At 48.6% G+C, this 26,353-nt stretch overlaps 1 protein-coding gene across 1 annotated transcript in view; it reads left to right on the top strand.

Annotated features, from left to right (window-relative positions):
* The window catches only part of LOC106608590 (mitogen-activated protein kinase kinase kinase kinase 2), a 38,336-nt gene that overhangs the window by 1,812 nt on the left and 10,171 nt on the right, over positions 1 to 26,353 (top strand). Inside the window, exons 2-18 of the mRNA XM_045721560.1 lie at positions 5,841 to 5,898; positions 10,414 to 10,501; positions 11,090 to 11,154; positions 11,232 to 11,287; positions 12,234 to 12,281; positions 12,399 to 12,441; positions 12,707 to 12,779; positions 13,105 to 13,236; positions 13,925 to 13,987; positions 14,172 to 14,253; positions 18,210 to 18,320; positions 18,519 to 18,579; positions 22,558 to 22,616; positions 22,769 to 22,821; positions 23,068 to 23,106; positions 23,992 to 24,025; positions 24,173 to 24,335. Coding sequence (XP_045577516.1) covers positions 5,841 to 5,898; positions 10,414 to 10,501; positions 11,090 to 11,154; positions 11,232 to 11,287; positions 12,234 to 12,281; positions 12,399 to 12,441; positions 12,707 to 12,779; positions 13,105 to 13,236; positions 13,925 to 13,987; positions 14,172 to 14,253; positions 18,210 to 18,320; positions 18,519 to 18,579; positions 22,558 to 22,616; positions 22,769 to 22,821; positions 23,068 to 23,106; positions 23,992 to 24,025; positions 24,173 to 24,335 — 1,228 coding nt within the window. The remainder of the gene's footprint in view (positions 1 to 5,840; positions 5,899 to 10,413; positions 10,502 to 11,089; positions 11,155 to 11,231; positions 11,288 to 12,233; positions 12,282 to 12,398; positions 12,442 to 12,706; positions 12,780 to 13,104; positions 13,237 to 13,924; positions 13,988 to 14,171; positions 14,254 to 18,209; positions 18,321 to 18,518; positions 18,580 to 22,557; positions 22,617 to 22,768; positions 22,822 to 23,067; positions 23,107 to 23,991; positions 24,026 to 24,172; positions 24,336 to 26,353) is intronic.

Genomic DNA, 26,353 nt, shown 5'->3' on the forward strand with positions numbered 1-26,353 from the left:
CAAAACTTCTTGCTACCCAGCCGAGGGATCAGTTTTCAAGTGTGTGATCTTTTGTGGCGATGTAACTAATAAAAAGTATGTCACTCGCTGCATAGTCAAGAATGGTTTGTTTTCCTGATAATCGCAAAGACCCCATTAGGTGTTTTCTTTTATAAGTGAATAGTTCCTTTTGTCTTGTATTCTGGTGTGCATGCAAAAGTAAGCCAAAGACAGGATGAGGAGTACGTACGTTCATAGTTATATGCTTGTTATGACCTGACTGAGATTGCCTGAGGTTCGATGGTGGGGGAAAACCCACAGAACAAAAAACTGTTTCACAAACCAGCAACCGCACTGCAGAGCCCAGTCATCACTGTCACACTGTGGGCTGCAGGTCGTTTGTCACTGTACATTACATCACACACACACACACACACACACACACACACACACACACTACCATTTGCGCTGTTACTGCAGTTGTGGGCCTATCTATCTCTCACTGAATATCATTAATGGTCCAAGGCCAGTTTAATGTAACACGCTACTGAGATGTGTAATACAGGAAAGCTGTCTGTGGTTTTGTTGTATGTAATTTCCACTCTGATTCAATAAAGCTTTGTGAGAAAGAACTTATGGAATCTTGATCAAAGTTTTATTTTCAGTCCCATTGTCTGTAACTCTATCCCACAGCACACTGTTATTTCAGGCTGCCAAGTGACGAACCTTAAAAGAGACATTACTGTCACATCAGTCACAGGAACTGCTCTAGTATAACGGGGAAAGAAACATGAATTCGGTGTTGCCAAGCATCAGGTTTTGTTTACAGGCAACCTGATAGCCCATTGGCTGATTCTATGCTTGTTGTGCATAGAGAGAGCTAAGGGTCTTAAAACCTGACTTCACATCAACGTTTGACCTTTCTGAAAGAATGGGAGCAATACATATTTACAGGACAAAACAGGAGGAAATGGATGAACGTTGGATGGACAGTGGATGATCGTCGGATGGACATTGCAAACAACATCCTTTGGATTCAAAAGCAAGGACTTTTCCCTCAGCACTTGTTACATAACGGCTGATGTCCCAATATAAACCATGTCGCTGACCTTGACACTTTTAAAGCTCTAAGTCTGTCTGCATCCGAGTTTGAAGTGAAACCCTATTCCTTATGCATGCCCTGCTAAAAAGTAGTGCACTATACAGGGAATAGGGTCGAGGAATGTACCACATCAGTCACTGGCTTCATTAATAAGTGCATCGACATCGTCGTCCCCATGGGGACCGTACGTACATATCCCAACCAGAAGCCATGGATTACAGGCAACATGAGCTAAAGGCTGCTGATTTCAAGGAGCGGGACACTAATACGGATGCTTTTAAGAAATCCCGCTACGCCCTCCAACGAACCATAAAACAGGCAAAGAGTTAATACAGGACCAAGATCAAATCCTACTACTCCGGCTCTGATGCTCGTTGAATGTGGCAGGGCTTGCAAACTATCACGGATTACAAAGGGAAACCCAGCCGCGAGCTGTCCAGTGACGCGAGCCTACCAGGACGCATACTGAGAGCATGCACTGACCAGCTGTGAAGAGTCTTCACTAACATTTTCAACCTCTCCCTGATCCAGCCTGTAATACCTACGTTTCAAGCAGACAACTATAGTCCCTGTGGCCAAGAATGCCAAGGTAACCTGTCTAAATGACTATCGTCCCGTAGCACTCACATCTGTAGCCATGAAATGCTGTTCATTGCTCACATCAACAACATCATCCCAGACCCTCTGGACCCACTCCAATTTGCGAACTGTCCCAACAGATCCACAAATGACGCAATCTCCATTGCACTCCACACTGCCCTTTCCCACCTGGACAAAATGAACACCTATGTGAGAATGCTTTTCACTGACCAAAGCTCAGTGTTCAACACCATCACTCCTCCAAGCTCATCACTAAGTTAAGGACCCTGAGATTAAACTTCCTGATGGGCTGCCCCCAGGTGATGAAGGTAGGCAACAACACCTCTGCCACGCTGACCCTCAACACAGGGCCTTTAGGGGTGCGTGCTTAGTCCCCTCCTGTATTCCCTGTTCACCCACGACTGCGTGGCCACGCACGACTCCAACACCATCATTAAGTTTGCAGACAACACGACAGTGGTAGGCTTGATCGCCGACGATGATGATGAGACGGCCTAAAGGGAGGATGTCAGAGACCTGGCAGTATGGTGCCAGGACAACAACCTCTCCCTCAACGTCAGCAAGACAAAGGACCTAATCGTGGACTACAGTAAACATTCACATTCACATAAACGGGGCTGTAGTGAAGCGGATCGAGAGCTTCAAGTTCCTCGGTCTCCACATCACTAAGGACCTATGATGGTCCAAACACACCAACACAGTCGTGAAGAGGGCACGACAACACCTCTTCCCCCTCAGGAGGCTGAAAATATTCTCAAAAACAGTTGCACCATTGAGAGCATCTTGACTGGCTGCATCACTGCCTGGTAATGCAAACTGCTTCGCATCCGACCGCAAGGAGCTACAGAGGGTAGTGCGTACGGCCCAGTACATCACTGGGGATGAGCTCCCTGCCATCCAGGACCTCTACACCAGGCGGTGTCAGTGGAAGGCCCTAAAAATTGTCTAAGACTCCAGCCACCCAAGTCATAGACTGTTCTCTATACTACGGCACGGCAAGCGGTACCAGAGTGCCAAGTCTGCAACCAAAAGGCTCCTGAACAGCTTCTACCTCCAAGCCATAAGACTGCTGAACAGTTAATCAAATGTCTACCCGGACTATTTACAAAGACACCCTTGTTTTTTTGTTTTTTTGCACTGACATTCTTGTACCGGCTCTATGAACACTCACTGGACTCTACCCACACGCTCACTGGACTCTACCCACACACTCACACATACTACACTCACACATACTACACTAACACACACACACACACACACACACAAAATACAGTGCATTTGCAAAGTATTCAGACCCCTTGACTTTTTCCACATTTTGTTACGCTACAGCCTTATTCTAAAATGGATGAAATAGTTTTTTCCCCCTTATCAATCTACACGCAATACCTCCATAATGACAAAGCAAAAACATTTTGGGGGAAATTTTAGCAAAATGATAAATAAAAAACTGAAATATCACATTTACCTAAGTATTCAGACCCTTTACTCAGTAAAGTTTCTCATGGTCTGAGAGTCCTTTACGTGCCTTTTGGCAAACTCCAAGCGGGCTGTCATGTGCCTTTTGCTGAGGTGTGGCTTCCGTCTGACCACTCTACCATAAAGGCCTGATTGGTGGAGTGCTGCAGAGATGGTTATCCTTCTGGAAGGTTCTCCCATCTCCACAGAGGAACTCTACAGCTCTGTCAGAGTGACCATCGGGTTCTTGGTCACCTTCCTGACCAAGGCCCTACTCCCCCGATTGCTCAGTTTGGCTGGGCAGCAAGCTCTAGGAAGAGTCTTGGTGGTTCCAAACTTCTTCCATTTAAGAATGATGGAGACCACTGTATTTTTGGGGACCTTCAATGCTGCAGAAATGTTTTGGTTCACTTCCCCAGAACTGTGTCGACACAATCCTGTCTCTGAGCTCTACAGACAATTCCTTCGACCTCGTGGCTTGGTTTTTGCTCTGACATGCACTGTCAACTGTGGGACTTATATAGACAGGAGTGTGCCTTTCCAAATCATGTCAATCAATGGAATTTACCACAGGTGGACTCCAATCAAGTTGAAGAAACATCTCAAGGATGATCAATGGAAACAGAATGCACCTGAGTCTCATTGCAAAGGGTCTGAATACTTCTGTACTTACGGTATTTCTGATTTTTATTTTTAGTATATGTGCAAAAATGTACAAAAAATCAGTAATGTGTATAGATTTTATTGAGTTAATTTTAGAATAAGGCTGTAACGTAACAAAATGTGGAAAAAAAGTCAAGGGCTCTGAATACTTTCCGAACGCACTTGACGTACACACATGCAAATTGACGCCACACACACACACACACACACTTACACAATACATGTACATGGACACCTACATGTACATATTACCTCAATTACCTTGTAGCCCTGCTCATTGACTCAGTACCGGAACTCCTTGTATGTAGCCTCTTTATAGTTATTTAATATTTTCTCTGTATACATCAATGATGTCGCTCTTGCTGCTGGTGATTCTCTGATCCACCTCTACGCAGACAACACCATTCTGTATACTTCTGGCCCTTCTTTGGACACTGTGTTAACTAACCTCCAGACGAGCTTCAATGCCATACAACTCTCCTTCCGTGGCCTCCATCTGCTCTTAAATGCAAGTAAAACTAAATGCATGCTCTTCAACCGATCGCTACACTCACCTGCCTGCCCGTCCAGCATCACTACTCTGGACGGTTCTGACTTAGAATATGTGGACAAATACAAATAACTAGGTGTCTGGTTAGACTGTAAACTCTCCTTCCAGACTCACATTAAGCATCTCCAATCCAAAAATAAATCTGGAATCGGCTTCCTATTTCGCAACAAAGCATCCTTCACTCATGCTGCCAAACATACCCTCGTAAAACTGACTATCCTACCTACCGATCCTTGACTTCGGCAATGTCATGTATAAAATAGCCTCCAACACTCTACTCAGCAAATTGGATGCAGTCTATCACAGTGCCATCCGTTTTGTCACCAAAGCCCCATATACTACCCACCACTGCGACCTGTATGCTCTCGTTGGCTGGCCCTCGCTTCATATTCGTCGCCAAACCCACTGGCTCCAGGTCATCTATAAGTCTTTGCTAGGTAAATCCCGCCTTATCTCAGCTCACTGGTCACCATAGCAGCACCCACACGTAGCACCCACTCCAGCAGGTATATCTCACTGGTCACCCCCAAAGCCTATTCCTCCTTTGGCCGCCTTTCCTTCCAGTTCTCTGCTGTCAATGACTGGAACGAATTGCAAAAATCACTGAAGCTGGAGACTCATATCTCCCTCACTAACTTTAAGCATCAGCTGTCAGAGCAGCTCACAGATCACTGCACCTGTACATAGCCCATCTGTAAATAACCCATCCAACTACCTCATCCCCATATTATTTATTACTATTTTTTGCTCCTTTGCACCCCAGTATCTCTACTGCACATTCATCTTCAGCACATCTATCACTCCAGTGTTTAATTGCTGAATTGTAATTTCTTCGCCACTACAGCATATTTATTGCCTTACCTCCCTAATCTTACCTCATTTGCACACACTGTACATAGATTTTTTTTCCATTGTGTTATTGACTGTATGTTTTCTACACCTGTTGTATTCAGCGCATGTGACAAATCCAATTTGATTTGAGGGTGCTATTTCGGACGCACCCTGGGACTGTGTAGAACAGACAGACCTCTCACCATCCAACACACCCTGTCTCCTGCTGTTGCATCAATACAAGGTTATGCTGAATGTCAGAGATAGCAGGTGACCAGCCGGGCCAGAAGACAAGGAACTAACTAATATTGGGTCTTTTATCATCACGATGGCTGACTAGGGGGGTTGGGTCTTGGATGGATGCCCAGGGCCTCCAAACAGAGATGAAAATGCATTAATAAAAAGTTAGAGAAAAAAACGATAATAGACTGTTGTAAATAGAGCAATTGCAAGGAGTCATCAACAAGTTGATGCAATAGACGTAAGGAAACATTGATTAATGTTGGTTTTGTTCCACTCTAATGGAATCTAGTGCTCTAGACCTATGTCCTGCTGCTGACTAATATATGGCATTCTGTGGCCTGTATACTCTGTAGCCTGTTCACAGGAAAGTTCACACTAGTAATCACTCACAGCTAACTTTATCCTTTCCTTCAGGCTCGAAACATCAGGAGTTCAGCAATGGCAGCCATCAAAATAGTCAAACTGGATCCTGGTAAGTGAAAAGCTCAGTGTTGTCAGACCTGTATTATGGGTCATTTCTTGCATGTTTAGCCTTCATCCATATTTTGTGTAGTACATTCTTAACTCTTTGTAAACAATATATTGTGTGTGATACAGCGATACAACTACTACTAGTATTAGCAGCAGTAGTGGCACGAATAGTAGTAGTAGCATCAGCAGCAATAGTAGTAGTAGTAGCAGCACTAGAAGTAGTAGCAGCAGTAGTAGCAGTAGCAGTAGTAGTAGTAGCAGTAGTAGTAGCAGCAGAAGTAGTAGCAGCAGTAGTAGCAGTAGCAGCAGTAGTAGTAGTAGTACTAGTAGTAGCGGCGGTGGTAGTAGTGGCAGCAGTGGTAGTGGTACTAGTGGTGGCGGCGGCGGGGTGGTGGCGGCGGCGGTAATGGTGGTGGCGGCGGTGGTGGCAGCGGCGGCGGCGGTGGTGGCGGCGGTGGTGGTGGTGGCGGCGGCGGTGGTGGCGGCAGCAATGGTGGTGGTGCGCGGTGGTGGTGGTGGTGCTGGTGGTGGCGGCGGTGTGGCGGTGGCGGCGGTGGTAGTGGTACTGGTGGTGGCGGCGGCAGAGTGGTGGCGGCGGCGGTAATGGTGTGGCCTGTGGTGGCGGCGGCGTGTGGCGGCGCAATGGTGGTGGTGGCGGTGGTGGCAGCGGCGGCGGCGGTGGTGGTGGTGGTGCTGTGGTGGCGGCGGTGGTGGCGGTGGCGGCGGTGGTGGTGGTGCTGGTGGTGGCGGCAGCGGAGTGGTGGCGGCGGCGTAATGGTGGTGGCGGCGGTGGTGGCGGCGGCGGCGGCGGTGGTAGCGGCAGAGTGGTGGGAGCGGCGGTAATGGTGGTGGCGGCGGTGGTAGCGGCGGCGGCGGCGGTGGTGGCGGCGGTGGTGGTGGTGGCGGCGGCGGTGGTGGCGGCGGCAATGGTGGTGGTGGCGGTGGTGGCGGCGGCGGCGGCGGTAGTAGCGGCGGTGGTAGTGGCAGCGGTGATGGTAATGGCGGCGGTGGTAGTGGCGGAGTGGTGGCGGCGGTGGTGGTGGCGGCGGTGGTGGTGGCGGCGGTGGTGGTGGTGGCGGCTCAGGTGGTGGTGGCGGCACAGGTGGTGTGGCGGCGGTAATGGTGGTGGCGGCGGTGTGGTGGTGGTGGTGGTGATGGTGGTGGCGGCGGTGGTGGCGGCGGTGGTGGTAGCGGCGGCGGTGGCGGTAATGGTGGTGGCGGCGGCGGCGGTGGCGTAATGGTGGTGGTGGCGGCGGCGGTGGCAGCGGCGCGTGGTGGTGGCGGCGGTGGTGGTGGTGGCGGCACAGGTGGTGGTGGCGGCTCAAGTGGTGGCGGCACAAGTGGTGGTGGCAGCGGTGGTAGTGGTCGCGCGGCGGCGGTGGCAGCGGTGGTGGCGGCGGTGGTGGCGGCGGCGGTGGTGGCGGCGGCGGTGGCGGTAATGGTGGTGGCGGCGGCGGTAGCGGTAATGGTGGTGGTGGCGGCACAGGTGGTGGTGGCGGCGGTGGTGGTGGTGGTGGCGGCGGTGGTGGCGGTAATGGTGGTGGCAGCGGCAATGGTGGTGGCGGCGGTACTGGCGGCGGTGTGGCGGCGGCGGTGGTGGTCGTGGCGGCGGTGGTGGCGGCGGCGGTGGTGGCGGCGGCGGTGGTAGCGGCGTTGGTGGTGGTGGCGGCGGTGGTGGCGGCGGTAATGGTGGTGGTGGTGGTGGTGGTGGCAGCGGTGGCGGCGGTGGTGGCGGCGGCGGTGGCGGTAATGGTAGTGGTGGTGGCGGCAATGGTAGTGGTGGCGGCAATGGTGTGGTGGCGGCAATGGTGGTGGTGGTAGTGGTGAGTGGTGAAACACTGGTGGTGGTGGCGGCGGTGGTGGTGGTAGCGGCGGTGGTAGCGGTGGCGGCGGTGGTAGCGGCGGCGGTGGTGGCGGCGGTGGTGGTGGTGGCGGCGGTGGTAGCGGTAATGGTGGTGGCGGCGCATGGTGTGGTGGCGGCGGTACTGGCGGCGGTGGTAGTGGTGGCGGCGGTGGTGGCGGCGGCGGTGGTGGCAGCGGTAATGGTGGTGGCGGCGGCGGCAATGGTGGTGGTGGCAGCGGTGCTGGCGGCGGTGGTGGTGGTGGCGGCGGTGGTGGCGGCGGCGGTGGTGGCGGCGGTAATGGTGGTGGCGGCGGTGGTGGCGGCGGTAATGGTGGTAGTGGTGTAGCAGCGGCGGCGGCGGTAGTGGTGGCGGCGGTATTACCGGCGGCGTAATATTGGTAGTAGCAGTAGTAGCGGCGGTGGTAACGGTAATGGTGGTAGTGGCAGCGGCGGCAATGGTAGTGGTAGCGGTGGTGGTAGTGGTAGTGGTAGCGGCATTAATAGCGGCAGCGGTAGTAGTAGCAGCAGCGGGATTGGCTGCGGGAGTATATAGCGGCAGCGGGTAGTAGTAGTATAGCAGTGTAGTATGTGGCAGCGGTGTAGCGTAATAGTGGTAGCGGCGGCAATGGTAGTAGCAGCGGTACTAGCGGCGGTGGTGGCGGCAGCGGTGGTGGTCGTGGCAGCGGTGTGGCGGCAGCGGTGGTAGTGGCGGCGGCGGTGGTAGCGGCGTTAGTGGTAGTGGCGGCGGTGGTGGCGGCGGTAATGGTGGTGGTGGTGGTGGTGGCGGCGGTGGCGGCGGTGGTGGCGGCGGCGGTGGCGGTAATGGTGGTAGTGGTGGCGGCAATGGTAGTGGTGGCAGCAATGGTGGTGGTGGCGGCAATAGTGGTGGTGGTAGTGGTGATAGTGAAACACTGGTGGTGGTGGCGGCGGTGGTGGTGGTAGGCGCGGTGGTGGCGGTGGCGGCGGTGGTGGCGGCGGCGGTGGTGGCGGCGGTGGTAGTGGTGGCAGCGGTGGTGGCGGTAATGGTGGTGGCGGCGGCGGCAATGGTGGTGGTGGCGGCGGTACTAGCGGCGGTGGTGGTGGTGGCGGCGGTGGTAGCGGCGGCGGTGGTGGCGGCGGTAATGGTGGTGGCAGCGGCGGCAATGGTAGTGGTGGCGGCGGTGCTGGCGGCGGTGGTAGGTGGTGGCGGCGGTGGTGGCGGCGGCGGTGGTGGCGGCGGTAATGTGGTGGCGGCGGTGGTGGCGGCGGTAATGGTGGTAGTGGTGGTAGCAGCAGCAGCAGCAGTAGTAGTAGCAGCAGTATTACCAGCAGCAGTAATATTAGTAGTAGCAGTAGTAGCAGCAGTAGTAACAGTAATAGTAGTAGTAGCAGCAGCAGCAATAGTAGTAGTAGCAGTGGTAGTAGTAGTAGTAGTAGCAGCATTAATAGCAGCAGCAGTAGTAGTAGCAGCAGCAGGATTAGCAGCAGGAGTAGTAGTAGCAGCAGCAGTAGTAGTAGTAGTAGTAGCAGTAGTAGTAGCGGTGGTGAAGTGGCAGCAATGGTAGTAGCGGCGGTCGTGGTAGCGAAATAGCGGTGGCAGCGGTGGTAGTGGCGGAGGTGGTGGTGGCAGCGGTGGTGGCGGCGGCAGTGGCGGCGGCGGTGATAGTGGCGGCGGCAGCGGTGGTAGCAGCGGCGGCGGTGGTGGCAGCAGCAGCGGTGGCGGCGGCGGTGGTGGCGGCGGTGGTGGTGGTGGTGGCGGCGGTGGTGGCGGCGGTGGCGGTGGTGGTGGCGGCGTTAGCGGCGGCGGTGGTGGCGGCGGTGGTGGTGGTGGTGGCGGCGGTGGTGGCGGCGGTGGCGGCGGCGGTGGTGGCGGTAGCGGTGGTGGTGGTGGCGGCGGCGGCGGTGGCGGCAGCAGTGTTGGCGGCGGTGGTGGTCGTGGCGGCGGTGGTGGTAGTGTGGTGGCGGCGGTGGTGGCGGTGGCGGCGGTGGTGGTGGTGGCGGTGGTGGTGGCGGCGGTGGTGGCGGCGGCGGTGGCGGCGGCGGTGGTGGCGGCGGTGGTGGTCGTGGCGGCGGTGGTAGTGGTGGTGGTGGCGGCGGTGGTAGCGGTGGCAGCGGTGGTGGTGGCGGTGGTGGTGGTGGTGGCGCGGCGGTGGCGGCGGCGGTGGTGGCGGCGGCGGTGGTAGTGGCAGCGGTGGTGGCGGCAACGGTGGTAGCGGCGGTGTGGTGGTGGTGGTGGCAGCGGTGGTAGCGTGGCGGCGGTGGTGTGGTGGCGGTGGTGGTGGTAGCGGCGGTGGTGGTCGGCGGCGGTGGCGGCGGCGGTGGTGGCGCGGTGGTGGTCGTGGCGGCGGTGGTGGTGGTGGTGGTGGTGGCGGCGGTGGTGGCGGTGGCGGCCGTGGTGGTGGTAGCGGTGGTGGTGGCAGCGGTGGTGGTGGCAGCGGTGGTAGTAGCAGCAATAGCAGCAGCAGTAGTAGTAGCAGCAGTAGTAGCAGCAACAGTAGTAGCAGCAGTAGTAGTAGTAGTAGCAGTAGTAGTAGTAGTAGTAGTAGTAGCAGCAGCAGTAGTAGCAGCAGTAGTAGCAGCAGCAGCAGCAGCAGTCGTAGCAGCAGTAGTAGCAGCAGTAGTAGTAGTTCTAGTACTAATATCAATATTAGTGTTGAGATGTCAGGACATGTGACCTGCATGCTCTCTGTTCAGGTGATATCACATCCATCCAGCAGGAGATCACTATGATGAAGGAATGTAAGCACAAGAACATCGTGGCCTATTTCGGCAGCTATCACAGGTACATGTTTAAGCTTGTCTGATTTTACACTTTATGATGGTCCACGTCCATCCCTGGAATTCCTTAGATTGTGAGTATTCTTGGATGTGTTATTGGATGTGTCGAATTCCACTCTTATCTCAAACACCCACTACTAGGACATAGAATGCAACACTCTCTCCCACACCACAGATAATGTAGAGCTCCAAATAACGTTGATACACACAAAAAAGCTCTACTGCTGATAGAGGTCACTAACAAACACATAGGGAGAAACATATGCACACACACACACACACACACACACACACACACACACACACACACACACACACACACACACTGTCACTGACTTTAAAATGATTTCGCTCAAGGTTTTCTCCATTTTAGCTTGGTCCTCTTGGAACATCTCGGTGTTGTTACCTCTGTAACATTTCAAGGGCAGATAATAATGTGATTTGTTTGGATAGTAAAACTTCTCTACAGCCAAGTTCTCAGAAAGCTGTGTAAATATTCCGATGTAAATACCCTTTTTTAGTCTGGAAAGCCAACGCAACAGAAGGCATTGACAGAAGACTGATAATAAAACTGTATCTATCATTTTTGCAGGAACACTAAATTATGGATATGCATGGAGTACTGTGGAGGGGGGTCGTTACAAGACATTTACCACGGTACGCACAGCTAAAACTATTTTCCACCCTCCCTTGTATGTGCCATTAATCACAGGTCTCTACTGGTATTTCCACAGTGACTGGGCCGTTCAAGGAGAAGCAGATAGCCTACATCTGCAGAGAAACCCTCCAGGTTAGTCAGTCATATAACATATGAGCTCTCTCACTTTCCTAACTGGGGGATACAGTCACAATATAATCGCATGTCTTTCTAACCACAGGAAAGCGATGCATCAAGTTTTGTGGCACCACACACAGCACAGCAACATAACATTACCTCTCTTATTCATGTCAGCAGTTTGTGTTTGTTGCCAGGGCCAGCTCTAGCCTTTTGGGGAGATTGCCCGGTCGGTATTCGGCCATGATTACTACACATTTAGATAACTGGTTAGACTAACTTACCAATATAAAAATTGTTAGCTGACATGGCTAATTGAGTGACTGTCATTGACTGATAAAAAAAGAAAAAAACTTCTGATGGAAAACCAAATTTGGAATGTACACCTTGTGTATTGTACAATTCTAACTCTCAACAGTAAGTTGAGACCCAGGCTGAGTTCCCCCCAAAAGATATGTATTTTTTTTTGGAAGGGTGGGGGGCTAATGGGCTGGGGGCCCTAAGCGACTGCTTATGTTGCTTATGCCTGGAGCCGGCCCTGTTTGTTGCTCACTGTTGTGTTGTGACTGGCTCCATAGGCTTGTAGGCAGAGATGGGCAGAATTTCTGTTACGTGTATTTGAAATTAGTATTTCAATTACTTTTGAGTATTTTGTCATTTGTATTTCAGTGGCCTGAACTACAATCCAATGTATTTTGTAACCAGATACTTTAGAGAGTATTTTGTATTTTCTAAATAATTTTCAACAGTCCTGATAGAAAATGATATAGGGTCTGTTTCTATGTATTCTAATTCAATACAATACTTTGCAAAAGTATTTTGTATTTTATTTTGATACATTGGTCTTTAGGATATTTTGGAATTGTATTTTATAATTTTTGCCGATCTCTGCTTGTGGGGTGAACTAATGATGAGGATGAGAGATTTGTCGAACTGATTCTGTGTTTTTGTTTTTCGACAGGGCTTGTACCACCTGCATGAGACAAGTAAAATGCATAGGGACATAAAGGTATCATTTTGACATAGTTGTATGTCATTGTTGTCAGTCTGTGGATCTTCTGTGTTTATATCTTTGTGAGATTGTGTGTGTGTGTGTGTGTGTGTTTGTGTGTCCATCTGTCTATAGGGAGCAAATATCCTCATCACAGAACGAGGAGACATCAAACTGGGTCAGTGAACATCTATTCTATACCATCATACACACACACACACACACACACACACACACACACACACACACACACACACACACACACACACACACACACACACACACACACACACACACACACACACACACACACACACACACACACAGTCTGCAATAACTTTGAGGTTAACTAGCGTGCTAAAAACAAGACACTCAAAATACATATTGGATTCTGGATTCAGTCTCTAGACTGTCTCTGACTCTCTGTCTCTGTTTTCCTGCAGCTGATTTTGGAGTTGCTGCAGAGATCAGTGCTTCTGTAGCCAAGAGGAAGTCTTTTATAGGAACTCCCTACTGGTAAAATAACTGAACTCTAACCACGACCTTCAACGTTATGACTCTTATTGAAAACGTATATACTTCATCCTTACTTTCACCGTATCAATTAGCTTCTTTATGCAAATACCGATTGGTTTGTTCTTTATGCAGACACTGATTGGTCAGTTCTTTATGCAGACACTGATTGGTCAGTTCTTTATGCAGACCCCGATTTGTCTGCTTTACGTAGACACTGATTGGTCTGGTCATAGTCATACATGTGTCTTCTAACAGAAAACTTACAATGTATTATAACCATTATAATACTAATTTCATCTGACTGGTATTTATGTACCCGTGCCAGGATGGCACCGGAGGTGGCAGCAGTGGAGAAGAAGGGTGGGTACAACCATCTGTGTGACATCTGGGCGGTAGGCATCACGGCCATCGAGCTGGCAGAGCTCCAGCCGCCAATGTTTGACCTCCACCCTATGAGGTGAGACACAGGCACAGACACCAACACAGGCACAGACAGAGACACAGACACAAACAGAGACAAAGGCACAGACACAAACAGAGACACAGGCACAGACAACAACACAGGCACAGATGGAGACACAGACACAAACAGAGACAGAGGCACAGACAGGCAGAAACAGATCCAGATATCCAGGCAGAGACAGGGACACAGACTTGGCCCCATACCAGTCCCCTCTGGACTCTAGCCTTAACCTCAACATTAAGTAGTTTCCATTCTATCCCTTTTTCCTTCATTCCTTTAGATCCACCATAATTGCTTTGAAAAGTTGGATAAAAGAGAGACAGATGAAGATAGATATTTGTGTTATGTTGCATTTTTGTGGGTTATCCACATACCTCAATATGGTATAATAGTTTGGTGTGTGACTCAAAACTATCGCCCACACTTTGGTAGCACATGTGTTTGAGCTACAGACAACCCCCCTCTGTAGTGCTCGTTGTTATGCCAAACATGTCAGTGAATGACAAAGGAGTTGGCTTAAGCACATAATAAACAGATCTCTACAACCAGGCTAGGTTTGACATTTCAAACTATTAAAACTGTGTATCAGAGCCTTGATGTTGATGTCAAAAAGAAGCTTCCAGCATACCAAGCTAGGTTTTCTACCGTGTTAACATTTCAAACTATTAAAACTGTGTTCCAGAGCCTTGATGTTGATGTCAAAAAGCAGCTTCCAGCCTCCCAGGCTCAAGGACAAGACCAAGTGGTGAGATGAATATGATCACACCGTATTCCCAAAATAATTCAGACAACTCAGAATGCAGCATCTGTGACATACCTGTACTCTAAAAGTATCCTCCTGACACTAGACTGTTCTTTGAAAGCAGCATCCATATTCTCCAGGATGGGTATGTGTTTCTGCTGTGTCATCTCTGTCACCCTCCCTGAAGGTCTGCAGGGTTCCAGAGCTTTGTGAAGATGTCCCTCATCAAGAACCCTAGGAAGAGGCCGTCGGCCGAAACTTTACTGCAGGTACACAACTGTGCACTCTGCTCATTATTAATTCATCATTATAAACTGGGTGGTTCGGGCCCTGAATGCTGATTTGCTGACAGCCGTGGTATATCAGACCGTTTACCACGGGTATGACAAAAGATTTATAAGGCACCTCGGGGGTTTGTGATATATGGCCAATACACCACGGCTAAGGGCTGTGTCCAGGCACTCCGCGTTGCGTTGTGCATATGAACATTCCTTAGCCGTGGTATATTGCCTTATTGCTATTGTAAACTGGTTACCAATGTAATTACTACAGTAAAAATACATTTTCGGCCATACTTGTGGTATACCACAGCTTTCAGCCAATCAGCATTTAGGACTCGAACCACCCGGTTAATAATAAGAAACAGCCCCTGAAAGACAATCAGTACTCCCCATTAGACAGAGCCTCTGGTAAAATATGGCGCTACCCATTAGACAGAGCCTCTGGTAAAATATGGCGCTGGAGGGGATGGCAGCCGTTTTACGGGCTCCTAACCAACTCTGCTACTTTGTGTGTTTTTTCACGTTGTTTGCAACTTAATTTGTACATAATTTTGCTGCTACTGTCTCTTATGACCGAAAAGAGCTTCTGGATATCAGAACAGCGATTACTCACCTTGAACTGGACAAAGATTTTTTCTTTAATGAGTCTGACGCAAAGGTTCTCCGAGACCAGGTCCAAATCCCTATCATTCGCGTGAAGAAAAGACAGAAATACAGGGGGCGGAGATCGGGGTGCCTTGTAAAAATTTGTCGGCGAGTGTGTAACCCGTCTCTACCATTCGTTCTATTGGCCAACGTGCAATCACTGGAAAATCTCAGCTTGAGACTATCCTACCAACGGGACATTAAAAACTGTAATATCTTATGTTTCACCTAGTCATGGCTGAATGACGACACAGATAATATTCAGTTGGTTGGGTTGTCCGTGCATCGGCAGGACAGAACAGCTACGTCTGGTGTGTGTCTATTTGTCAATAGCAGCTGGTGCGCGATGTCTAATATTAAGGAGGTCTCGAGGTATTGCTCGCCTGAGGTAGAGTACCTCATGATAAACTGTAGACCATACTATCTACCAAGAGAGTTTTCATATATATTTTTCGTAGCCGTCCATTTACCACAACATTTATTTTCCACTATGCAACCAGTGGAAAATAAATTCTAGACCACCTTTACTCCACACACAGAGACGCATACAAAGCTCTGCCTCGCCCTCCATTTGGCAATCTGACCATAATTCTATCCTCCTGATTCCTGCTTACAAGCAAAAACTAAAGCAGGAAGTATCAGTGACTCACTCAATACGGAAGTGATCAGATGATGCGGATTCTACGCTACAGGACTGTTTTGCTAGAACAGACTGGAATATGTTCTGGGATTCATCCAATGGCATTGAGGAGTATAACACATTAGTCACAGGCTTCATCAATAAGTGCATTTATGACATCATCCCCATAGTGACCGTATGTACATATCCCAACCAGAAGCCATAGATTACAGGCAACATCTGCATTGAGCTAAAGGCAAGACCTGGCTCTTTCAAGGAGCGGAACACTAATCCGGACGCTTATAAGAAGTGCCCTCAGATGAACCATCAAACAGGAAAAGCGTCAATGCAGGGTTGAATCCTACTACACCGGCTCTGATGCTCGTCAGATGTGGCAGGGCTTGCAAACTATTACGGACTACAAAGGGAAACCCAGTCACGAGCTGCCCAGTGACGCTAAATGCCTTTTATGCTCGCTTCGAGGCAAGCAACACTGAAGCATGCATGAGAGCACCAGCTCTTCCGGATGACTGTGTGATCATGCACTCCATAGCCGATGTGAGCAAGACCTTTAAATAGGTCAACATTCACAAGGCCGCGGGGCCAGACGGATTACCAGGACGTGTACTCAGAGCATGGGTGGACCCAACTGGCAAGTGTCTTCACTGACATTTTCAACCTTTCCCTGACCGAGTCTGTAATACCTACATTTTTCAAGCAGACCACCATAGTCCCTGTGCCCAAGAAAGCGAAGGTAACCTGCCTAAATGACTATATCGGTAGCCATGAAGTGCTTTGAAAGGCTGGTCATGGCTCACATCAACACCTTCATCCCGGAAACCCTAGACCAATCAAATTCGCATACCGCCCCAACAGATCCATAGATAACGCAATCTCAATCACACTCCACACTGCCCTTTCCCACCTGGACAAAAGGAACACCTATGTGAGAATGATGTTCATTGACTATAGCTCAGCGTTCAAAGCTCATCACTAAGCTAAAGACCCTGGGACTAAACACCTCCCTCTGCAACTGTAACCTGGACTTCCTGACGGGCCTCCCCCAGGTGGTAAAGGTAGGCAACAACATATCTGCCACACTGATCCTCAACACGGGGGCCCCTCAGGAGTGTGTGCTTAGTCCCCTCCTGTACTCCCTGTTCACCCATGACTGTGTGGCCAAGCACGACTCCAACACCATCATTAAGTTTGCTGACGACACAACAGTGGTAGGCCTGATCACCGACAACAATGACAGCCTATAGGCAGGAGGTCAGAGACTTGGCAGTGTGGTGCCAGGACAACAGCCTCTCCCTCAACGTGAGCAACACAAATGTGATGATCGTGGACTTCAGGAAGGAGGGACAAACATGCCCCCATTAACATCGACGGGGCTGTAGTAGAGCGGGTCGAGAGCTTCAAGTTCCTTGGTGTCCACATCACCAACAAACTATCATGGTCCAAACACACCAAGTAGGTCGTGAAGAGGGCACGACAACACCTTCTCCCCCTCAGGATATTTGGCATGGGTCCCCAGATCCTCAAAAAGTTCTACAGCTGCACCATCTAGAGCATCCTGACTGGTTGCATCACCGCCTGGTATGGCAACTGCTCGCCATTCAACAGTAAGGCGCTACAGAGGGTAAGGCGCTACAGAGGGTAGTGCGAACGGCCCAGTACATCACTGGGGCCAAGGTTCCTGATATCCAGGACCTATATACTAGGTGGTGCCAGAGGAAGGCCCAACAAATTGTCAGACTCCAGTCATCCAAGTCATAGACTGTTCTCTCTGCTACCGTTCGGCAAGTGGTACCGGAGCACCAAGTGTAAGGAACAACGCTGGTAAATGAGAAGCAGGTACAGGGAGTGAACATTTAATGAGCAACGGACATGGAACAGGACAGGACAGTGTCTGGACATGAACACATATTGGCATTAATGTTGACACCGGGAACAAATGGGGGAGTTATAGACGGGGCATCAACAAAGGGAAGGAGTCCAGGTGAGTCCAATGAGCGCTGTTGCGCGTAATGATGGTGACAGGTGTGCGTAATGAAGGGCAGCCTGGCGCCCTTGAGCGCCAGAGAGGGAGAGCGGGAGCAGGCGTGACACCAAGTCTAGGTTCAAAAGGCTCCTTAACAGCTTCTACCCCCAAGCCATAAGACTGCTGAACAATTAATAAAATGGCCACCCAGACTATTAACATTTGATTTTACAATGCTGCTACTCGCTGTTTATTATCTATGCATAGTCACTTTACCCCTCCCCGCACATTGACTCGGTACCGGTACCCCCTGTATATACAGCAGCCTCTGTATTGTTATTTTATTGTGTTACTTTTTATTTTATTTTTTACTTTAGTTTATTTAGTAAATATTTTCTTAACTCTATTTCTTGAACTGCAATGTTGGTTAAGGGCTGGTAAGTAAGCATTTCACAGTAAGGTCTACACCTGTTGTATTCGGCGCATGTGTCAAATAAAATTGGATTTGATCTAAAGCCTCTGTCTGAGGTGCTAAAAGCGTAGCCATCCTAGGATCCTGTGTTTATTTCTATAGGGGCCCATAACAGGGGTGCACCAGCTGAGAGAGATCAAGGAAACTAATGATGAAGTGATTTATTTATCTAGTGCCACATAAAAGCTATAGGTCATTAGCTGTATCTCTTGTCGTCTCCCCAGCACCCGTTTGTGACCCAGTTGCTGACCCGTAACCTGATTATTGAGCTGCTGGACATGGCCAATAACCCTGACCTCCACTCCACACACAGCATGGATGACAACGATCTGGAGGTGAGGATAGGTGACCATAGACAGACAGACATGCACACACACATGCAGGCATGCAAGTACGCACGTCGAATGCACACCCACACACAAAACACACACACACACACTTGCTTTGTAACACATGGCAATCACCTAGCTCTCTCTGGAACATTGCTTGGTCCTAGTGTGATTTATTCTCTGAATGTATGTGTTTGTCTTTAGAATGGAGAAGCTGCTCCTGATAAGATCCAGTCTGCAGAGAGGACTCTGTCTGAAGAGCAGCGTGAGTCTTCAAATCCCTACACAATTTGTACACTGAAACCCCATCGTCAGCCCACACAACGCACCATCACAACAATGTGTGAAGAGGTTATAGAAGTACTCATGTCCCCATATGCAAAACCATTCTAATAAACAATGTCAATGAGAGCCTTCTGCCCTGAACATCATCTGAAATGTGGTCTATTACTGTTAATACGGTACATCCGCCCACGGTAATTCAAGTGATCACTCATCTGTAGTTAGAGAAGGGCCATGTATGTGTGTTGATTGTCGATCGTGTGTTTGTGTGTTTGTGTGTGTGTGTGTGTGTGTGTGTGTGTGTGTGTGTGTGTGTGTGTGTGTGTGTGTGTGTGTGTGTGTGTGTGTGTGTGTGTGTGTGTGTGAGCGTGCGTATCTACAGTGCCTTGCGAAAGTATTCGCCCCCCTTGAACTTTTCGACCTTTTGCCACATTTCAGGCTTCAAACATAAAGATATAAAACTGTAATTTTTTGTGAATAATCAACAACAAGTAGGACACAATCATGAAGTGGAACGAAATTTATTGGATATTTCAAACTTTTTTAACAAATAAAAAACTGAAAAATTGGGCGTGCAAAATTATTCAGCCCCTTTACTTTCAGTGCAGCAAACTCTCTCCAGAAGTTCAGTGAGGATCTCTGAATGATCCAATGTTGACCTAAATGACTAATGATGATAAATAGAATCCACCTGTGTGTAATCAAGTCTCCGTATAAATGCACCTGCTCTGTGATAGTCTCAGAGGTCCGTTTAAAGCGCAGAGAGCATCATGAAGAACAAGGAACACACCAGGCAGGTTCGAGATACTGTTGTGGAGAAGTTTAAAGCCGGATTTGGATACAAAAAGATTTCCCAAGCTTTAAACATCCCAAGGAGCACTGTGCAAGCGATAATATTGAAATGGAAGGAGTATCAGACCACTGCAAATCTATGAAGACCCGGCCGTCCCTCTAAACTTTCAGCTCATACAAGGAGAAGACTGATCAGAGATGCAGCCAAGAGGCCCATGATCACTCTGGATGAACTGCAGAGATCTACAGCTGAGGTGGGAGACTCTGTCCATAGGACAACAATCAGTCGTATACTGCACAAATCTGGCCTTTATGGAAGAGTGGCAAGAAGAAAGCCATTTCTTAAAGATATCCATAAAAAGTGTTGTTTAAAGTTTGCCACTAGCCACCTGGGAGACACACCAAACATGTGGAAGAAGGTGCTCTGGTCAGATGAAACCAAAATCGAACTTTTTGGCAACAATGCAAAACGTTATGTTTGGCGTAAAAGCAACACAGCTCATCACCCTGAACACACCATCCCCACTGTCAAACATGGTGGTGGCAGCATCATGGTTTGGGCCTGCTTTTCTTCAGCAGGGGCAGGGAAGATGGTTAAAATTGATGGGAAGATGGATGGAGCCAAATACAGGACCATTCTGGAAGAAAACCTGATGGAGTCTGCAAAAGACCTGAGACTGGGACGGAGATTTGTCTTCCAACAAGACAATGATCCAAAACATAAAGCAAAACCTACAATGGAATGGTTCACAAATAAACATATCTAGGTGTTAGAATGGCCAAGTCAAAGTCCAGACCTGAATCCAATCGAGAATCTGTGGAAAGAACTGAAAACTGCTGTTCACAAACGCTCTCCATCCAACCTCACTGAGCTCGAGCTGTTTTGCAAGGAGGAATGGGCAAAAATGTCAGTCTCTCGGTGTGCAAAACTGATAGAGACATACCCCAAGCGACTTACAGCTGTAATCGCAGCAAAAGGTGGCGCTACAAAGTATTAACTCAAGGGGGCTGAATATTTTGCACGGCCAATTTTTCAGTTTTTTATTTTTTTTTAAAGTTTGAAATATCCAATACATTTCGTTCCACTTCATAATTGTGTCCCACTTGTTGTTGATTCTTCACAAAAAAATTACAGTTTTATATCTTTATGTTTGAAGCCTGAAATGTGGCAAAAGGTCGAAAAGTTCAAGGGGGCCGAATACTTTCGCAAGGCACTGTATCTGTATGTCTGTGTGTTCATGTATGTGTGTGTATCCGTGTGTATTGTGTGTGCTTGGAGAGTTGAGGTCAACATCACCCTTACTGGCATAATGTGTGAAACTGGGGCAGATGGATCAGGACACAAACACAACACACTTGGGTTCCTGACCTCTGTGACAAGAATCCCATTGAGACTTGGAGGTGGTGGAGATGAAGTCCCCAAGTCTTAGAATCACCAGACACAAAGAGACACATAGAGGGGTCACTGTCCTTCCCACACACATGGCATGTTCCCTCTGTGGTCCTCTGACGTGCCCACACATGAGGAGTGGTTCTGGGGGGAGGAGGTGGGGGAAGCGAAGGAGTGGTTCTGGGGGAGGAGGTGGGGGAAGCGAGGAGTGGTTCTAGGGGGAGGAGGTGGGGGAAGCGAGGAGTGGTTCTAGGGGGGATGAGGTGGGGGAAGCGAGGAGTGGTTATAGGGGGAGGAGGTGGGGGAAGCGAGGAGTGGTTCTGGGGGGAGGAGGTGGGGGAAGCGAGGAGTGGTTCTGGGGGAGGAGGTGGGGGGAAGCGAGGAGTGGTTCTGGGGGGAGGAGGTGGGGGGAAGCGAGGAGTGGTTCTGGGGGGAGGAGGTGGGGGAAGCGAGGAGTGGTTCTGGGGGAGGAGGTGGGGGGAAGCGAGGAGTGGTTCTGGGGGAGGAGGTGGGGGGAAGCGAGGAGTGGTTCTGGGGGGAGGAGGTGGGGGGAAGCGAGGAGTGGTTCTGGGGGAGGAGGTGGGGGGAAGCGAGGAGTGGTTCTGAGGGGGGAGGAGGTGGGGGGAAGCGAGGAGTGGTTCTGGGGGGAGGAGGTGGGGGAAGCGAGGAGTGGTTCTGGGGGGAGGAGGTGGGGGAAGCGAGGAGTGGTTCTGGGGGAGGAGGTGGGGAAGCGAGGAGTGGTTCTGGGGGAGGAGGTGGGGGAAGCGAGGAGTGGTTCTAGGTGGAGGAGGTGGGGGGAAGCGAGGAGTGGTTCTGGGGGGAGGAGGTGGGGGAAGCGAGGAGTGGTTCTGGGGGAGGAGGTGGGGGGAAGCGAGGAGTGGTTCTGGGGGGAGGAGGTGGGGGGAAGCGAGGAGTGGTTCTGGGGGAGGAGGTGGGGGAAGCGAGGAGTGGTTCTAGGGGAAGGAGGTGGGGGAAGCGAGGAGTGGTTCTGGGGGAGAAGGTGGGGGGAAGCGAGGAGTGGTTCTGGGGGGAGGAGGTGGGGGAAGCGAGGAGTGGTTCTAGGGGGAGGAGGTGGGGGAAGCGAGGAGTGGTTCTGGGGGAGGAGGTGGGGGAAGCGAGGAGTGGTTCTAGGGGGAGGAGGTGGGGGAAGCGAGGAGTGGTTCTGGGGGGAGAAGGTGGGGGGAAGCGAGGAGTGGTTCTGGGGGGAGAAGGTGGGGGGAAGCGAGGAGTGGTTCTGGGGGGAGGAGGTGGGGGGGAAGCGAGGAGTGGGGGACGAGGGGTGATTGAGGAACTATTGCTACGTCTCCTATCAGTGAGGTTACAGCATACACAGGGTGTGGTGATGGTGGACAATGCGCCCACTCTGCAGCAGCCAGGGACAAGACAGCATATATTTAGACAAGCATGTCAACACGAAAACAAATACATGGTGCTAGTGGAGAGGGGTGTTGTGACACTTCTTGTATGGGCATCACAATGGGTCTTCTGGGGTGAAAGGTAATGCCTGAACCTGATGACTTGGTATTACTGTAACACAGTGATATGGGCTCCGTATTAGAGTAGTTTACCAATCGATCTGAATACGTAACAAGGGATGATAAGAGGACAGTGGGATAGCAGATCCACCTGGATGTTATCCTATGGCACTGATAGTAAATTCATCACATAAAATGATCATGCCATATTATAAAACACGTTTCGGCTCAGCAGTTATTAAATACATATATTGTATTGAAGTGTACATTTTCTTCATGATCAACTTAGTTGTGTTTCCCTTAGTTGACCACGTGAAGTTTGGGCCTTCGTTGTGGAAAGTGACAGAGCCTTATCCTGATATGGTGAGTCACATTTCTTTCTTGCGTTTGACATGTTGGGGTTTAAGGTCAAGTCAACATAGAATGGCTATTTGGGGCAGTGGGAGATGTATGAGTTCTATTGATGGGGATATTATGGGTGTGTTTGTTGTTGATGATTCTTCGTAATGTTTCAGCCAAGCCCGTACGGAGACGATTGGGGCGTCTCAGAAGAGGAAACTGAGTCACCGTAAGATGCTCCTCTTCCACAGTTTACAATTGGTAGCAGTACGTCAAACAAACATTATTACGATCATTATTTCAAATCTACTGTCTGTGTGTATGGTCATGGACCTGACGTCCCCGCTAGAGCAAGTTTACAGGAGAACAATAATGAAAAACCTCTGAATCCATAACAGAAAACACTAGCTCCAGCCCTCCCATTGTCACAGAATAGGCTCCATAGAGAGATTAACATCTCGTCTTCCTGTTTCAGGAGCCTGTTGGAATGTGTGGAGGAAGCTCTGCAGCTGAGGTAGGCCAGCAGACCACCCATTGTAAAAACACTATTCAGCAGTATTCTACCCGGCGACAATGCCTCTTATCAAGGAAGCTGTGGAAGTTTGTTTAATCACATTGAAATGAATACCTTTTGAATACTTGACATTATCTGATAAAGAACTAAATAATATTTGATCACTGATTATTATTGTTGGGGTATGCATATTCACAATTAATTGACCCTTCCCTGCTTCAGATCTTATCCTAATAAGAGCCAACATAATTGAACCCTTGAACCCTGTGAAAGCAAGCATCCCACATGGAAAGGAAATCTGATTTACCTTTGATTTAGCAGAGAGTGCATGAGTATTAAATGGTGCTACACATAATATATTTTTTTTAATATTTCAGAAAATGTCCACAATATATCTGCAGTAATAGTGGAATGATTGTGTTTCAAAGTATTACTTACCCGCCAGTGTTACGATTTGCAGTGATATTCTCCTGTTGTGAAATTGGGAAAGCTGTTTTGACTTTGTGGCTGTGTTGTCTAGTGGAAATCGTGTCAAGCGGCCAATGTAGAAATCGCTCTGCCATTTCCTGATTGCTAAAATTCTACCCTGTATGTGACAAAGCAAACACTGAATAGTGTAGAGAATCATTGTACCATCTTTTATAAATCAATGTGAATAACCACAGGTGTTTTTTTTCCCAGCTGTTTGAAGCTGGTGGACCAAAAGCAAAAAGCTCAGGAGCAAGTCTCCTCCATGTTATGGGAAATGGAATGCAGGGAGGGGGAAGATTTATTGGAACGCAGCCAAGTGCTGTTGCAATTCACTTAGCTTCCACATAGGGGAGACATTTTGAGAAGTTATATGTGTAACACCTTTAACATTTACATTGACTATTTCTTTTTCAGGAGCTTAACCATTAAGAGAGTGCCATCTACTGGTGTAAGTAGCAATAACAGAACGCCAAGAAAACAGATCTGTTGAAACGATCAAGTGTAACGCAAGATATGAAGATAATCCTTTATACCTTTCAGCTATTTCCTATTGCATTATGTTATAGTGGTTTGTCTAATGTTTCTGGTTGTGTAGGGGGGTAAAGATGGGAGGAAGAGTGGGTTATTCAGCCCTTCCACAGCCTCCCTGCCTGCCATCAGCTCATTCTGTCCCACCCTGGAGGACAAGGACCTCACCCTTAGCCCCAGCTCCAGCCTGGGGCCCGACTCCACCCACAGACCCAAAAACTTCACGTCAGGTACGGAACATCCACACACAGAGTCAATGTTTACAGGTCATATGTCAATCTGTCATAACAACTGATTTGATTCTGGGTGCTGAGATGAATATACAGTGCCTTCAGAAAATATTCACACTCCTTGTCTTTTCCACATTCTGTTGTGTTACAGCCTGATTGTAAAATTGATTCAACTGAGATTGTGTGTCACTGATCTACACACAACACCCCATAATGTCAAAGTGGAATAATGATTTAAAAAATGTTTACAAATGAATACTAAATTTTAAGTTGAAATGTATTGAGTCAATAAATATTCAACCCTTTTGTTATGGCAAGCCTAAATAAGTTCAGGTGTAAAGATGTGCTTAATAACAAGTCACATAAGTTTCATGGACTCACTCTGTGTACAATAATAGTGGTTAACATGATTTTTAAATGACTACCCCATCTCTGTACCGCACACATACAATTATCTGTAAGGTCGATCAGTCGAGCAGTAAATTTTAAGCACATATTCAACCACAAAGACTAGGGAGGTTTTCCAATGGTTCGAAAGAAGGGCACCTATTGGTAGATGGGTAAAAAAAAGCAGACATTGAATATCCCTTTGAGCATTGTGCAGTTATTAATTAAACTTTGGATATTGTATCAAAACACCCAGTCACTACAAAGATACAGGCGCCTTTCCTAACTCGGAGAGTAAGGAAACCGCTCTGGGATTTCACCATGAGGCCAATGGTGATTTTAAAAGTTGCAGAGTTTAATGGCTGTGATAGGAGATAACTGAGGATGGATCAACAACATTGTAGTTACTCCACAATACTAACATAAATGACCGAGTGAAAAGAAGGAAGCCTGTACAGAATAAAAAATATTCCAAAACATACATCCTGTTTGCAATAAGGCACTAAAATAATACTGCAAAAAATGTGGCATAGAAATTAATTTTAGCATTATGTTTGGGGCAAATTCAACACAACACATCACTGAGTACCACTCTTCATAATTTTAAGCATGGTGGTGGCTGCATGATGTTATGGGTATGCTGGTCATCGGGAAGGATGACATTTTTTGGGATAAAAAGAAACGGAATAGAGCTATGCACAGGTAAAACCCTGGAGGATAACTTGGTCCAGTCTGCTTTCCAACAGACACAGGGAGACAAATTCCCCTTTCAGCAGGACAAATACCTAAAACACAAGGCCAAATCTACACTGGAGTTGCTTACCAAGATGACATTTTGAATTAAATCAACTTAAAAATATTTGTCAAGACTTGAAAATGGCTATCTAGCCATGATCAACAACCAACCTGACAGCGCTTAAACAATTTTTTAAAGAATAATGGGAAAATATTGTACAATTCAGGTGTGCAAACTCTTAGAGACTTACCCAGGAAGACTCACAGCTGTAATCACTGCCAAAGGTGATACTCATATGTATTGACTCAGGGGTTTCAATACTTATCTAATCAAGATATACTGTATTAGTGTTTTGTTCTCCATTCATTAAAAAATATATATACAATTTTTCTTCCACTTTAACATTACAGTGTATTTTGTGTAGATCATTGACAAGAAAATTACAGTTAAATCCATTTTAATCCCGCTTTGTAACACAACAAAATGTGGAAAAAGTTAAGGGTTGTGAATACTTACTGGAGTCTGTTGATGTCAGTATTTGTATTGACAACAGAATTACTGTTCCGTATTTGCCTAGTGAGTAGTATATTCCAATGCTGCAGGTAGCCACGAGGTTAAAGCGTAGGGCCAGTAACTGAAAGGCTGCTGATTCGAATACTAGAGCTGTGCCCTTGCGCAAAGCACTTAACCCTAATTGCTCCAGGGGCGCTGTGCAATGGGAAATGGGGATACCTAGTCAGTTGTACAACTGAATGCCTTTAACTGAAATGTGTCTTCCTCATTTAACCCAACCCCTCTGAATCAGAGAGGTGCGGGGGGCTGCCATAATTGATATCCACGTCTTCGGGGAACAGTGGGTTAACTGCCTTGTTCAGGGGCAGAACGACTGATTTTT

This window comes from Salmo salar, chromosome ssa07 (genome assembly GCF_905237065.1).
Source record: "Salmo salar chromosome ssa07, Ssal_v3.1, whole genome shotgun sequence".
NCBI lineage: Eukaryota > Metazoa > Chordata > Actinopteri > Salmoniformes > Salmonidae > Salmo > Salmo salar.